We start from the raw sequence: 15,852 nt of genomic DNA, 5'->3' as shown, positions 1-15,852 counted from the left end.
AATTGAGAACAGAACTGGGAATTTGGGTTCTCCAGGAGGGTTAAGTTCAGGGATGCCTGAATTTTAGGTCCCAGAGAGGTGTGGATAAGGGAGTAGGCAGCCAATTCAGAAAAGACAGCGTTTGTGTAGCAACAAACCTTACGCATTAGTGAACATTTTTACCCTAAATTTTTGTTTTCTCGTTTTCTCAGATGTCTAGGCATGTCAGACAATATTTTCTGTTTCTTATTCCTGTATTTCACTAACAAAATTCAACCAAATGGCACAATAGAGGCAACCAACTATCAAGGAAATAGTCAAAGCCTATGCATTGTATATGTTTTGGGATAGCTATGGGTGTCGACAAATGGACTTTGCAACTGATCCAAAAGATGTAAACTGCAGGTGATGAAGAAGCCCCTGTGGTGTACTCTATCTTGGTGTTGGAACTTAAAATGTTAACTTACTTTCTGTGCACTGGTTTTCACATGTTTAAGAAAGTGGCAACCTGCTGCTTTTTTTTTTTTTTTTTTTCCACAGATTGTATTTTTAAAGCATTTGTAATAAGCCAGTAGCAGTTATTTTGGCACTGATACACTGACATGATGGAAATGACTGTTCCCATGGTAGGATTCTACAACATTCCCATACAGTTACTCTCTACTATCTGATGAACTGTTTGGCAATAAGAAAGCAGCAGGATGGGAAGGCATGTACGGAGAGGAAGAAGTAGGAGGCAGAAAATGGTCAAACAGAAGCAGAGCACACACACACGCACAAAATAATTAAGGATAAAAAGAAAGAAAACCAAACAAGGAGATATAAAGAGAGGAGTATCAAGAACCAGGTAATAATGCAAACAGAAAAAACAGCAGTACAGAGGTGAAGATAAATGAGATAATTGAATTTAGAGAAAATACAATCAGATTATGCTTTAGAAGTGTTTAGTTTGTGCATGCAGTACAAAAATCTGTACTTTCACTGAAGTATGCAAACCTAGGCAAACTTCATACAGTGCACGCAGGACAATTTAATTGAGTCTGTCATGCCAGGTGCAGTATATTACACAGCACTTGGAACAGTGGACTGCTTAATATCAGGTATGCTACAAAGTGCACAGATCTGAAGTTGTGAATGAAAATAATATAAGTTCACTCCAGCTGTAGCTTTCTTCCTGAGGCTTACAGATCTAAGAAAAGTGAATCATTCAGAAGTAGGAAGCCATTGGCAGAATCAGTCAATTTGTGGGATTATAGCCAACTAAAGAATCCAATCAGAGAGGCTAAGTATACTGAAGAAAAACTACATTTATGTTTATATTACGGCTATTTTCATCATAGGATATTAGATTGGGAACTAATTTATCCAGTGAAAAGTAGAGTTTGAGGCATCAGGAGATAAGATAACATTACACTACAACAAATCAAAAATTTTAGGAGAGGACTGTATTTGTCCAGGAGGGGTCTAATATAACTTCATAATAAAGTATCTAATCTGCTAAAAATCTAAATTTTGTAATATGGAGCCTTATTTCATAACAAAAAACCCTAATTGAGTTAATAATTCTTAATATCTAAAACATCCCTTGAACGTGGATTTCAGTATATGAAAATATTGAAAATTTTGAGTATGCTAGTAAGTTAGAAGATAAAAGAGAACTGGTTAACACAATATCTTTGGACTTTTAAAAAACTTAAAAAAAATCTTTCTCAGGGAGATATTGAGGAGGCAAAATTAATGAGAAACAAAACACTGTTATGGATCAGAGTCTAGACAAATGTTTTCAAGAGAATAATTACCAAGTATCGTGATACATTGAGTCTTGTTCCTGCATTTCATACTTATTCAGATGCACTCCTCATGGTGGCAGAGTTACAGGAATCTGTAGGAAGCATTGAGGTAGAATGATTGCTCAGAAATAATAATAAAAAAGGATTATTTAACGTCCATCTACCTCAGTACTTTCTCTTAAGCTTCAGCTATACTTTGTTGAGTAAAATTCTGAAGACCAGAAAAACAGTAGCAGGAGAATGAACATAGAAATGCAGAATTCATTACTTTTTCTTAATGGTAGATCTCTTAACAGTTGAACAAAGCTTTAGAAGGAGGACTTAAAACTTTTAATTAGTTAAAAAATTGAAAAATACCCATCAATAATAAGCATTAGTTTTGAATGTCTTTAATAACAAGACTGGTTGTACTGAGGGAATCCAGCCTCCACAGCCAGAAGACAGAGACTGGGAGAACGACCCCCCCCGCAATCCAGGAGGAGACAGTCAGTGACCTGCTGCATCACACAGACACACACAGGTCTATGGGAACAGATGGGATACACCCGAGGGTGCTGAAGGAGCTGGCTGGGGTGCTTGCCAAGCTGCTTTCCATCATTTACCAGCAGTCCTGGCTGACCGGGGAGGTCCTGACAGATTGGAAATTGGCCAATGTGATGCCCATCATAAGAAGGGTCTGAAGGATGATCTGGGAAATTACAGGCCTGTCAGCTTGACTTCGGTGCCCGGGAAGCTGATGGAGCAGCTCATCCTGAGTACCATCACACAACACATGTGGGACAACCAGATGGTCAGGCCCAGTCAGCATGGGTTTATGAAAGGCAGGTCCTGCCTGACAAACCTGATCTCCTTCTACAACAGGGCGACCTGATTACTGGATGAGAGAAAGGCTGTGGATGTTGTCTACCTTGACTTTATTAAGGCCTTTGACACTGTTTCCCACAGCATTCTCCTGGCAAAACTGGCTGCTCGTGGTTTGGATGGGCACACGCTTTGCTGGGTAAAAAACTGGATGGCTGGGCCCAAAGAGTTGTGGTGAATGGAGTTAAATCCAGTTGGCGGCCGGTCACGAGTGGTGTCCCCCAGGGCTCAGTGTTGGGGCCACTCCTGTTTAACGTCTTTATTGATGATCTAGACGAGGGGATCGAGTGCACCCTCAGTCAGTTTGCAGGTGACACCAAGTTGGGTGGGAGTGTTGATCTGCTCGAGGGCAGGGAGGCTCTGCAGAGAGACCTGGACAGGCTGGAGCCATGGGCTGAGCCCAACTGGAGGAGTTTCAATAAGGCCAAATGCCGGGGGCTGCCCTTGGGCCACAACAACCCCCAGCAGCGCTACAGGCTTGGGGAGGAGTGGCTGGAGAGCTGCCAGTCAGAGAGGGACCTGGGGGTGCTGATTGACAGCCGGCTGAACAGGAGCCAGCAGTGTGCCCAGGGGGCCAAGAAGGCCAATGGCATCCTGGCTTGTGTCAGCAATAGCGTGGCCAGCAGGGACAGGGAAGGGATCTGACCCCTGTACTCGGCACTGGTGAGGCCGCCCCTCGATTCCTGTGTTCAGTTTTGGGCCCCTCACTACAAAAAGGACATTGAATGACTCGAGCGTGTCCAGAGAAGGGCAACGGAGCTGGTGCAGGGTCTGGAGCACAGGTCGTACGGGGAGCGGCTGAGGGAACTGGGGGTGTTTAGTCTGGAGAAGAGGAGGCTGAGGGGAGACCTCATCCCCCTCTACAGCTGCCTGAAAGGAGGCTGCAGAGAGCTGGGGATGAGTCTCTTTAACCAAGTAATAAGTGATAGGACAAGAGATAATGGCCTCAAGTTGTGCCAGGGAAGGTTTAGACTGGATATTAGGAAACATTTATTTACAGAACAGGTTGTTGGGCATTGGAATAGGCTGCCCAGGGAGGTGGTGGAGTCCCCATCCCTGGAGGTGTTTAAGAGTTGTGTCAACATAGCGCTGAGGGATGTGGTGTAGTTGGGAACTGTCAGTGTCAGGTCAGTGGTTGGTTGGGCTAGATGATCTTCAAGGTCTTTTCCAACCTAGATGATTCTGTGAGTCCCAAATCCAAGAAATGAATACATACGTTTACAGTGAATTCAGATTGACTTTTTCTTGGAGATATAACAATCAAAAAAGAATTTGCTATCAAAGTCTTCAATTTATGATCTTGATTTATGATCCCATATTTAGCTACTATTAAAGAAGCTGCATTTGGTGACAGATAAATATTATTTCTGTATCCCAATTCCATGCAAAGTTCTCTAAATGCTGAGAGAGTCAAGGCCTTTTGGCAAGTTGTTTTTTATACCATGTTCTTTATGCTTTATATCCTTATCTGTAAGTATCAAATCAAGCAGGGGCAGAAACTGACAGTTTCAGAAATTTAAATTTGGGAGTTTCTGTTGAAGGACCTCAAACCCAGCATTTTGGAAACAAAAGGTTGGGATTTTACATAATTAATCCGTAGACATTCAGTATTTATAACTGGTGGTCCTTGTTTGGCTAGCTATTTAATTTCAAGGAGGAAGTTATTTTCAGGTTTTATTTTCTTGTGTGGCTTCTATTTACTGAAAATACTTATATATTGTTTACAGTTATTACTGTAACATGAGACAAATCTAAGCATGACCACACAAGTCTGAGCTTGTCATCCTAAATCTTGTTGTAGTTACTAGAGGTAAATAGGCAGCCTTCAGGCTATGATTTATCATATGTGCTTTTTAAAGTACATGCCTTAGGATAAGATGAATCACTCTCTGGATGATCCATCCTTTTGGCTGCTAAGGAGCTTGGTTCCTGTCATATGTTTGTCATCTTAGAGATGGCCTAAGACATAGGTTGTAGATTATTATTGTTTTTGATATCAGAAGTTAGAACAGATGAACCCCATCCTACCTGTGCATAGGTATCAGTACCTTATAATTAAATTTCAGTAGATATAAGAAATGTATTAAGAGGGTTTGTGCTTCAAGGTAACACAAAATGAAGCTGTGGACTATAGGAGAAAGATTTGTACTCTGTGCACCTAGAATCAACATTTTGTTTTTAATCACTCTTTTAGAGTTCGTCTACTTTTAAAGATCCATGGCCAAAACCTGCAGTCTTTGTGCAAGCAAGCTCCCAGGACTACACATTTTGGCTTCTAATATAAATTTTGTAGGCTAATATTTTGCTTGAATTACTTTGGTAATAAAAATATTAATATGGATAAATTGCATTTTTATTAATTTCAATACAGATTGTTTCCTTTCTAAAGCACTATTATTGTTTAAAGTGTTATTTATTTGCAGGAAATGGATAATTTAGTGCCTTGCCCTAACTCCGTATTTGTGCAGTTGAAAAATACTTCCAAAAATAATTTTAAGGGGTTCAAATTTTATTTCATATTTTTACTGGCAATTTAGAATTTATGTAGTGAGCATAAATCATTGGCAATCCTTGAATCTTATGAAAAACTCACTCAAACAGTTGAAACTAAACTTTAAGCTTTTGCATGTTGCTACAGCTGCACTAACATTGCCTCGATCATCATCCAGAAAATTTATGTTGTCAGCTGTCACATTTAAAATCTGTAGCACAGTACACAGTTCTCTAAATGTTTACTAAATTAGTTCAAATGTTTATGAAGAATTGAAATCTTGCGTATGCTCTTAGAAGGTAGACTATTTATTAGCATCATAAAGCGTTTTTTTTGGGGGTTTTTTTGTACATGCATAAAAACTTTACAATAACATCTGGGACACATTCTCTGAAGACACTGAGCCAAATCTGTTATAAAATGTGTGGTCAGCTAATTACTACTATGCATGTGAAATGACACAATATACCACTGGTTTTTGAATTGCATCTTTTAATGCGTAATGCAGGTACTATTAAAAATATCATATCTTTTTCAGCCTAACAGCCAGGATTGATGAAAAACTGTGGCAAAGGGTAATTGCAAGTAGTCACTTGGACTGTTTTAATTGAAATATATTTTTAATGTACATGTGAAGAAAATGTTATTTAAATTCTGATTAAGGTAGATTCTTCCAAGTTAACGTCTTTCAAAATTTAAAAAGACACATAAATAAATTGCAATTGGTACAATACAACTAGAGAATACAGTGAGGAAGGACCTATGTTTCCTTCTTTTCCACAATTGGTACTTCACTACCTAATTTGTGTCCTGTGACAGTGAAATAAAGTCAACCTATCTCCCTCTGAAGCATTCAGTTCTGTATAGAACTGTCTTAGTCCTAGTAAAAATTAACTGCGAATAGAAGAGCTGAAAGGTTGTAATTTTATTTTCTCTTCTAAAAAACACTTCTCAATGACCAGAAATTGAAAGCTGTATTTATGTCCCAGTCCTGAAAAATTTTCATGTGAATAGTGCTTTTGAGGCCATTTGGACTATTTGCATGTGCAAATGTGAATGTGTATGCAGATGTTTAGAGGTTCAGTGTTAGAAAAACAGATGCAAATGTTTGCTGTAAAGTAACTCTAGAATCATTTCCTTACAAAGCTGCTGCTTCATAAATTAAAGCACATGCAAGCACACATTAATTCTAAACTGATGTATGTAACTCCTTTGTTTATAGTCCTGTGTCTTTTAAGAATGAGCAGTATGGTGAAGTTCTCAATACATAAAAGCATATTGAAATGTATCAATATTTGACCTACATCTAGAATTCAAATAGTGGTTAATATACTTGAAATATAGCAATATTTTTTGCTATGACAGATACCAAACAAATCATTGTATGCAGTATTATTATTATTACCTTTTATATTGTATTATAATAAAGGTTACAGGTTACAACAGATATAATTCCTTGTTGATTATGGGAAATATTTATTGCTCACTTTGATGCTAGCACACAAGGTAAGACACTAAATAGTGGAAATTTAAAGAGAAAGAATTCATTTTAGTTATCTTTATCTTGTGCTAGTGATACTTAAATTTATTTTGAAAAAACGTGGAAGAACACATCAATTTTATTTTAATATACTTTATAACAAGTAATTCTGAGTCTGTTTTGTTTATAAAGAAACATCCTGATTACGTGAAACTTACGATTATCAAGGCAATCTGTTCTTTATAATTCAATTCAATAACAATTCTTTTTTTCTTTTATTACAGTTCATCTTAAATACCTTAATTCAAGATATTTGGATGGCTTTACAATACTGTATTTTATATACCTAATTAGAAGTACTGTGAGATAAACTCCAGCAAATCAGTTTTGCACAAAACAATACAGTTTAAAGCTGTGTATGTTTTATAAATACAGACAGAAACTTTGAACTCATGATTGGTATTCTGGAATACTTAGGGCTGGAGAACACATGGGTTTTTTACACTGCTTTAAAGCCCCATTTTTAGACTATGCGGTATAGTTTAGCATAGTCAGAATTATATTGATAATGAACCATTATCACTTCTTTAGGTAGTAAAACCAGTTTAACACCTCATGTCACTAGAATTGAGCCTGTATTTGAGATTATGGGAACAACAAAATGTAGATGAACATTTAATTGGCAGCAACACATTTTAGTATTCAAATGGCAAACAAATCTATAGGGTTACACAGTATTAAGCCTGCTGGTCATAGTCCCCTGGAGAAGTTAGAGATTGCTGCGACATGGGGACTTGGTGCATTTCTCTGTACTGGGGACAGGTTAACAAAAGGATATAGGAGCCATTTTACTGTCTCTGTCATACTGGATGATTGCATTATGTAAGAGGAGAGATTTTCCTTAGGAATAACTTTATATCAACTTTTACGCAATTTTTTGTGCCTACAGAGAGAAAATAGTAGTAGTAGGTGAAAAAAAGGTGGTTTTTTAAAAAAATAACAACAACAAAGAGGGATACCTGTGGGAACTTAAAATGATCCCTGTTTCTTCTTAAAGGGTAGTGTAAAGTCAGACTTGAAATGTTAGTATGAAATTATAAGGTAACGATACAATGTGTTTTCTAGTGTGTTACTGATTGATCCATGGATAATTTGGTAGTTATTAAAAGTTAAAGGTTCTGGTTTTAGAGAAGTTACTGTCTAGAATATAGTTCACAATTTAAGTGTTTTCTGGGCATTCTAAAAATAATAACAAATAATATTACTATAGGATTAACTTTGAATAGTATATATATTACTCGCAACTGGTCTCTAAATACATGGAGAAGTTGTTTCATTTTGATTGGTTTGTTTGGTTTTTTTTTTAATCAAATGTGGAAGAAAAATCCTGGCCTTATTTACACATTTTGGGCTTGGCTTGAAGATTCTGTTTCTGGAAGAATCTCCTTTCTCCCTTCTCTTCTCTTCTTTGTATTTCCCCTCTCCTTACAGTTAAAATTGCCTGTTTTTAACAAATGGCTTCCTTTGCAAAGAGACAGCATATATCAACCTTAATATTATGAATTCACCAAATGATAGGCATATACATTTTAGCACGAACATCCAATAAAAATAAATACATCTGCAGTGAACATGGTAAATTATATGCGAACTTACACTATAATAATAAACAGGAAACAGCAGCATCTGAGTCTGCAACTGGCTTCTCAGGAGGCTCTGTGCTTCCAGCTGTGGTAGCAGCTGTGGATCTGGCTCTGGAACTCTTGCTGAAACAAGCTGACAAAGGGCTGATTACAACATGGAGTTCAGTTTCTGGTTGGATTAATTTTCCTTTTAACACACTTTGGTTATGAAAAGTTTGCTCATTTACCGTGTTTGTGGTTTTATATCCTGCACTTCACAGTCATTGGGCTGGTGTGGTGATTATCACCATTCCTAGTGACCTTGATCGTGGGGACCTTACATTGTCTATATCATTTGTGGAACACTGCAATTTGGTTTTGGCTTGCTGAAAGAAATTGAAAACTCTCTTCCTCTTCCTTCTCCCTCCCCATCCCCAGAGACTGTTCAGCATTTTTGTCCAAAATATTACACAGTAAAGTTGTTGAGGTTTTGTTTTTTAATTGTTTTTATATGCATAGAAAACAATTTTAGGAGAAGACTGAACGATACTCACCTGCAGTGAAATCTGTACAACAGGCAAGAGACTGGTTAAACTCTGCCAGGTGAAACAAGTAGAGAACTTAATTTTATCACTTTTTGTTGAAGGGAGGAATTCAGATTTCACAGAACATGAGTGAGCAAAACAGCATTTACCTTTGTGTTCCTAAAGCAGCTGTACAGATACATTCACTTATTGCACATCCTTTCCACCTCTGGTTGCATGGGCTCTTTTCTTGATTGCATGCTAAAGACATAGTTAAGCTACTAAAATGTCTGGCCTTGATTCAGCAGAGATTTAAGCACATACTTAGAATTAAACACTTCCATTGCAGTCTGCTTTGTGAACTCCCAGATATTTGCTTCCATCTACTCTCATACTGTGGAGTGTCTCTGGTGAATATCCTTAGATCAAGACAGTCTTTTTGTTATGAAGTCTTTTTCTTTCAGTCCCACCATCTTTTTAGAAAACAGCTGTATTCTCCAACTTAATTGAATCCCCAAATTAAATCCCAGTTGCCTCTGTAACTCACTGCTCAAACTCTTGCCTCTTTCCCTCTGCTGCTTTTCTTCACATAGGATCCTGCTTTTTCTCCTAAGGAAAAATAGATACAGTATGTTCTTCCTTCTTTCACTCTCTTCTCCCTCCCTTCCCCTAATCCTTTCTCTTTCTCTCCCACTGTCAGAGCAGCAGGAGTTTCTTGTCTACTTTTTGTGTGTACCCCTTCCACTTGCCCCAGTGACCCCATGTTCTGTTCTTCCTCTTATTTCTCCCCTCCCTTATTCTCTTTCTTAACCTCTCACTGTCCTCTGGCTCTTTTCCACTGCAGCATAAGCAAGCGTTTGCCTCTTAAAAATTGCACTTTTGACCCTACTTGGTTCTTCATATCATATCTCATTGCCTATCTCTTCTTCATTCCTAAGCTCATTGAAGGCGCTGTTTATAATTACTGTCTGGAGACTCTCTTCTGTGATTCCCTCCTATAACTCCTACACTTTGGCTTCTGTTCCTTGCTTGCAACTGCAACAGCTCTCACCAAACTCCCTGATGACAAGATCTCAGAAACAGTAGTCTATCCTCATTCTTCTTGACTTGTCAGTAGTGTTTGCTGCAGTTGACCAGACTTCTTTAAACTTGTGTCTTTTGTTGCTTTCTGGGACTCTGTCTTGTTAATTTTTTTCTTTCTAAGCAGTTCTTCACCATGTTCACAGAATCACAGAATCGTCTAGGATGGAAAAGACCTTGAAGATCATCCAGTCCAACCATTAACCTAACATTGACAGTTCCCAACTATACCATATCCCTCAGCGCTATGTCGACCCTACCCTTAAACACCTCCAGGGATGGGGACTCCACCACCTCCCTGGGCAGCCCATTCCAATGCCCAACAACCCGTTCTGTAAAGAAATGCTTCCTAATATCCAGTCTAAACCTTCCCTGGCGCAACTTGAGGCCATTACCTCTTGTCCTATCACTTATTACTTGGTTAAAGAGACTCATCCCCAGCTCTCTGCACCCTGCTTTCAGGTAGCTGTAGAGGGCGATGAGGTCTCCCCTCAGCCTCCTCTTCTCCAGACTAAACACCCCCAGTTCCCTCAGCCGCTCCTCGTACGACCTGTGCTCCAGACCCTGCACCAGCTTCGTTGCCCTTCTCTGGACACGCTCGAGTCATTCAATGTCCTTTTTGGAGTGAGGGGCCCAAAACTGAACACAGGAATCGAGGGGCGGCCTCAGCAGTGCCGAGTACAGGGGTCAGATCCCTTCCCTGTCCCTGCTGGCCACGCTATTGCTGACACAAGCCAGGATGCCATTGGCCTTCTTGGCTACCTGGGCACACTGCTGGCTCCTGTTCAGCCGGGTGTCAATCAACACCCCCAGGTCACCCCCACGATGTTCTAGCCTGCATCTCTTCCACTTTGCATTACTTTTGCTATAACAGACTCAAATTGTATCTCTTGTTTCTAATAAGAATATAGCAATGTGAAATGGAATTCATATTTTATGTCCTCTGTTAAAACTTATCCTGATACGTTTGGAGTGCATTTCACTTTTAGGGCCTCATTTTAAGAATTTCACTTTCTTTGTAATTGCCATCAAGTGAGTCCCATTTCTATTGCTTTTGTCCTTTCTCTATGGAATCCCAATGGTTTTTTCTGTATTGGCAGTACCAAGAAATTTAATGTTATCACCACATCTCTAGTTTTTATGCCAATTGATTAAATGAAAATACTAGATAAAATTCTGCCAAGCTCATCCTTGATGAACTCTACTGAAAAACAGTTCTTTCATTCTCCACAGGACTTTGTTTTCTTTCTGGTAGGAAGTTCTTTATCTGTCAAATTCTGTCAGTAATCCTTATTTTCTCCAGTTTAATATTAAATATCAGATGCCCAAATAGATTATCATATTTTCTCTGTTTAAAACATCAGTCTAGTCACAATGGTGTAAGCATGCAGAGAGTTCATAATTTCAAACAGATTTGTACATTGTAGTAGGCAGATTCCTCAGGTCACTACATACTTTCATACCCCAGCAGGCCCAGATGGATTACGTAAGCTCAGGCAAGTTTCTCCTCACTGGTGTGAACCACAGGGAGTATTCCCTTGTTCTCTAGATACCTTTTGGTCTGCTTTTACTTTTGTTTGCCTTACTCCATTCCATATGTCATTCATGCCACATTATCACTACCAAATGCACTGTCTTCTTGATCTAACATATGTAGCTGTTAGGAACATGTAAAGATATATGTAATTAAAGGGAACGTGCACATACATACTGTATGTTTCGCATTTACTTTGTATTTGATACTGTTCTTGCTCACTTCAGAATAAGCGCTGTGGTTTATGTTGCAAAATAATTTCAGTAAAAGACTATCTCTAAGCACTGTAGTGTTGTGTAAAAAAGCAGTTCTTTGGGTGTGAAATTTTTTGTGCTTGGTTTCATTTAAAAACCTGTGTATGCATAAAAAATAAGGAAATTATCCTAATTGTTTTTTAGTTATGTGTCACTGAAAAGCAGGGCAGTGTTTAACTATTAACACAGTACCTACTTTTTTATCTTTAATGTAGATAAGAAAATTTAGAATTTTGACATCTAACTTGGGGGTCATATTTATTGAAGTATATGGCCAAGTTTCAAAAACCTCGTTTTCATAGTGACATACAAATAGTTGAAATCATGCCTAGTAGGCATCTGGACTAAAACTATGATCAGGTTGTAATGGACCCAACCACTTTTGTCGAAACAAAATTAATTTCCAATTCTTTGTCAGGGCTAATCAAGTTCTTTTTAGGTTCAAAGTTTGCTTCATTCTTACTGCTACTTCCAGGGTGCCAACACCATAACTTCATATAAGGAATGGAATATGTTCTATGCATTAAAATGTTGACATTTTTTTCACAGTTTGTTTTTGCCTGTTACTCATCCTAATTTCACTTTCTATCAGTTTCTCCCTCAACTGCAAAGAAACAGTACATCCTTTACCCTACAGACCTTGACTACATACAAACTGGCATCTGTTCAATCCCATTTGCATTATACAGTGTATACTTTTACATTATATCCTTCAGTGTTGAGGGAAAGGGAATGATGGGGGATTGTTGAAGGCTCTTGTTCTTCTGTTAAGCAGTTGAGCAACCTCCCACTGGGATTAGGACTCTGCCTGCCTGCCTCTGAATCTGTTGTAAATCCCTCTACAGCCACACTTCTTTTGATTTTGAATGAGTGTTTCTGTTTAGTTCAATCCTATTCCTAATCAATTTAATATAAACAACTAGAAGTTTAATTGGAATTTCATGGCTCTTAATTGTCATTAATAAGAAGAAATTTAAACCAAATTTTGTGCTAACACAACATTAAGACTGAACAATGGAGGCGTGGTTATGGCTTTCAGTTTTTCTGCTTTGTGGAGTCAATTGCTACTGACACAGTCTGGCTTCTCAGTTTCTTCTTGTCTCAAGGCATACCTAAACTACAGCTTGCAATGGAGCTGTAATTCTTCTGGGCCACTAGGACAGAAATGCCAATAGAGAGATAGAGGGTGAAAGCTAACACAGTTCTAATGACTTATGAGATGGTGGTGTTTTTATAAGTTGCTTGTGTCCGTGTGTTGCTCTCTATGATCGAGGTAGCTAGCACAAGGAAGAAAATTATACCTTCCCCTGAATACCTTGTGTGGGCTAGGCAAGGCAAACTGTGAGCTAGGTCTTACAATTTAAGAAGGAAATACCAAGAAAAATTGAAGACTTCTGAAGCAGCGTTAGCTTGACTGCATTGCCAGTCCTTTATAACTTGTGGCATATGTTGAGCATAAAAAAAGCTCTAAATCCCTGTTCTGTAATTTAAAAAGAAAATTGATAAACTTGCTGTTTAAATCTGATGTAATTTTAAGTTTTCATTCAAATATTTATTCTACATTGACTGGCTTAAGTATTCAAAATCATATATTTTTTTTTAATTGTAACATGGATGGATACATATATGCATATATAGAACAGAAGTATCTTTATGTGTTATTTTTATCGTAGGTATGTGTCATGCGCATTGGGATGCCCATACGAAGGAAACATCATACCAGCCAAAGTGGCAGAAGTAAGAGTGAACTTCTGGCTTGTCTTTTTAATGAATCAAAAATACATTTTAAAATGTCTATAAGTAATGTTCTCTATTTAATCCTAAAAAGATCTTTAATGCATAAAATTTAAGGAAAACAAACACAAAACATAGCTAATACTAAAACTGGGTGCATAATCTCACTGAACTATATGAAGTCAAATCTAAGGAAAATAGTAAGTTCTGAATGTTACCAAAAAAATATTATGTGCTGTTTCCTCCGACAAGAAGGTAAGGAAGTACTTAAGGAAATAGACTCAAGTGCGTATGTTGGTGGACCATGTTGTATGAGGTGATTTCCAGCACAACCTCTAGAAAAGGGTATCTGCTTTTAAATCTATTTTATGCTGGGATAAGCATACTGTGCTGTCAGCTGGTAGAGCCACTGCTACAACATTTTGCTTCTGGTGAATGTCATGATTGACAAATGAACCAAAACTCATCCTCAGCATGATTTCCTACTACTAAACTTACTCTACTGCTATGGTGGAATAAGCTGTACCTTCCCTTTCCACTCCCTTCTCTCATTTAGGATAAAGGAGAAGAAAGATGATGTCTTAGTCCAGCCTTTTTTTTCCAGCAGAGAAAGAGATGAGTGAAGCGTGTTAAATTTTTCAGGAAGGCAAAGAGGGCATGAAAGCTGAAATGAACAGAAGAACATGGAGAGAATTCAAGAATCACAAGGCAGAACATACTGGCTTTCCTCCTGGAGAAAGACTTCTGTGTTACACTTAATCACCTGGTTTTGGTGAACTAGCAGAATTTCCAACCCACTTGTCCTTTGTAGCTCTAGCAGCTAGTCAACATTTGTCTGATATATTGCATTCTACATGTGTGGCTTTCAGGTCCTGTTCTCCTGCATCTTCTAGTATACGTGGCAGATGAAACCTGTGACAACACTTCTCCCACAGCAGCCACATATACTCACGCTCTTTGAAAAAATTAACTAAATTGGAAGGTACTCATAAATTAATTTGCTTTAGTATGAAGTGAAAGTTAGGAGTTACACAGCTTTAGTTAGAGCAGTGATGACAGATTCAGCTGTGCTGTTGGTAAATTGCTGACTGCAATATCATGTTCCCCAACAGGCTTCTATCCATGTGTTGCTTGTTTTTTAACTACTCTCCTTGCACAGAAGAGGTCCTTTTCAGTTTGTAGTTGGAGTACTCCTTAATGTTACAAACATGCAAACTTTTACTCACACAGATATTTTATTTTCTGTCTTCATCCTAGTGTGTGTCTTCTTGTGTACCTACCTGTACACCATCATGTATGTGTTTAAGAATAAAAGCTGCCTCATTAAAGTTACTGAGGCCCTGATTGAGCAAGCACTGGTGTTTATGTAGAAGCATCTGATTAGCTGTTTATGGATTTTACATAAACACTACTATTCATCCTTTGCTGAATCAGAATTATCAAAATACTGGCCATGTTGCTAAACCCTCTCAGAAGGCTGCCTCTCAGGTCATCATCTTTCTCAGGATGGGAATGTGTGACTCCCTTGACTGTTCACTGCGATCAGCAGCTTTGATTGAAAGGTTTAGACTGTTTCTTATGCAGTCAATGACAGTGACCAATTTTTTTTTTTTTTTTTTTTAAGCAAAAGATTATTTTAGCTGAAGCAAAACCAATTAGGAGAGGTGGCTCATTAACTAGACTACAGGCATTTTGGGTTTACTAGGTATGTAACTGTTTTACACATAGTAATCTAGTGAGTTCAGACTTCAGATGCCTTCAGACTTCTAGAATACATCTGGTACACCCATATGGTTCTTTATAAAAACCCCCCACATTTCTCATCTATTAAAATAAACTACATAGTCCTTTTTTATCACTCTGCTTTTTCTTGAAATGGAGACACTGCTTAACCATTTATCATCTTGTCTTTTTTGGATTTCAACCTTAGGCAAATAAGTCTTGAAAGTTGTTGGAAGCACCTTATATCCTTGAAGGCAGTTGTCTTCCACTGTCTTCTAGTCATATACTTGGCTGGTTTTATTTTTCTGCCTGCTTCTTTCTCTCCTTAGCTTCCTTTTAACCTAGAGCAGTGAATTCATGTAAATATTATCCAGCATACAGGCTGATCAGGCTACAGAAAAGGTGTCTATTCTTACTTGAAGGCTGTTGGATTATTATGAAGTTGCTCTTACAGCACAAGGACTGCAGTGTGTTTTTAATGTTGCTGTTTGCTTAAAATAATCTGTAACTCAATTATGACCTTTTGTATTCAGTTTAAGAGTATGGTTTAATATTATTTCCAGCAGTAGGATTGTTCACATGCCTAAGGGGTTGTAGTGCTGGGTCACCAGCTCCCATTTTGATCAATGCTTGGTGTCAGGGTCATAAGGGAGTAGCACAAGACTCATGCATAGTAAAACTGCTCAGTGGTGCATAACACAACGTTGTTCCATCAACAAAGCTACAAACTCATAGTCACATCCTGATTACACTGACAAAACTGTGTTCTCCCCCACTCTCC

General features: G+C 38.2%; 1 protein-coding gene across 1 annotated transcript in view; it reads left to right on the top strand.

Annotated features, from left to right (window-relative positions):
* HMGCLL1 (3-hydroxymethyl-3-methylglutaryl-CoA lyase like 1) overlaps nt 1-15,852 on the top strand; it is a 68,532-nt gene that overhangs the window by 13,697 nt on the left and 38,983 nt on the right. The window contains exon 6 of the mRNA XM_026844058.1: nt 13,289-13,352. Within this exon, the coding sequence (XP_026699859.1) occupies nt 13,289-13,352 (64 nt within the window). The remainder of the gene's footprint in view (nt 1-13,288; nt 13,353-15,852) is intronic.

The sequence above is a fragment of the Athene cunicularia genome (genome assembly GCF_003259725.1).
Source record: "Athene cunicularia isolate RWA chromosome 3 unlocalized genomic scaffold, athCun1 chr3_part1, whole genome shotgun sequence".
In the NCBI taxonomy this organism is placed as follows: domain Eukaryota; kingdom Metazoa; phylum Chordata; class Aves; order Strigiformes; family Strigidae; genus Athene; species Athene cunicularia.
The sequence above is the reverse complement of the archived record's forward strand: the minus strand, read 5'-3'. Positions and strand labels throughout refer to the sequence as shown.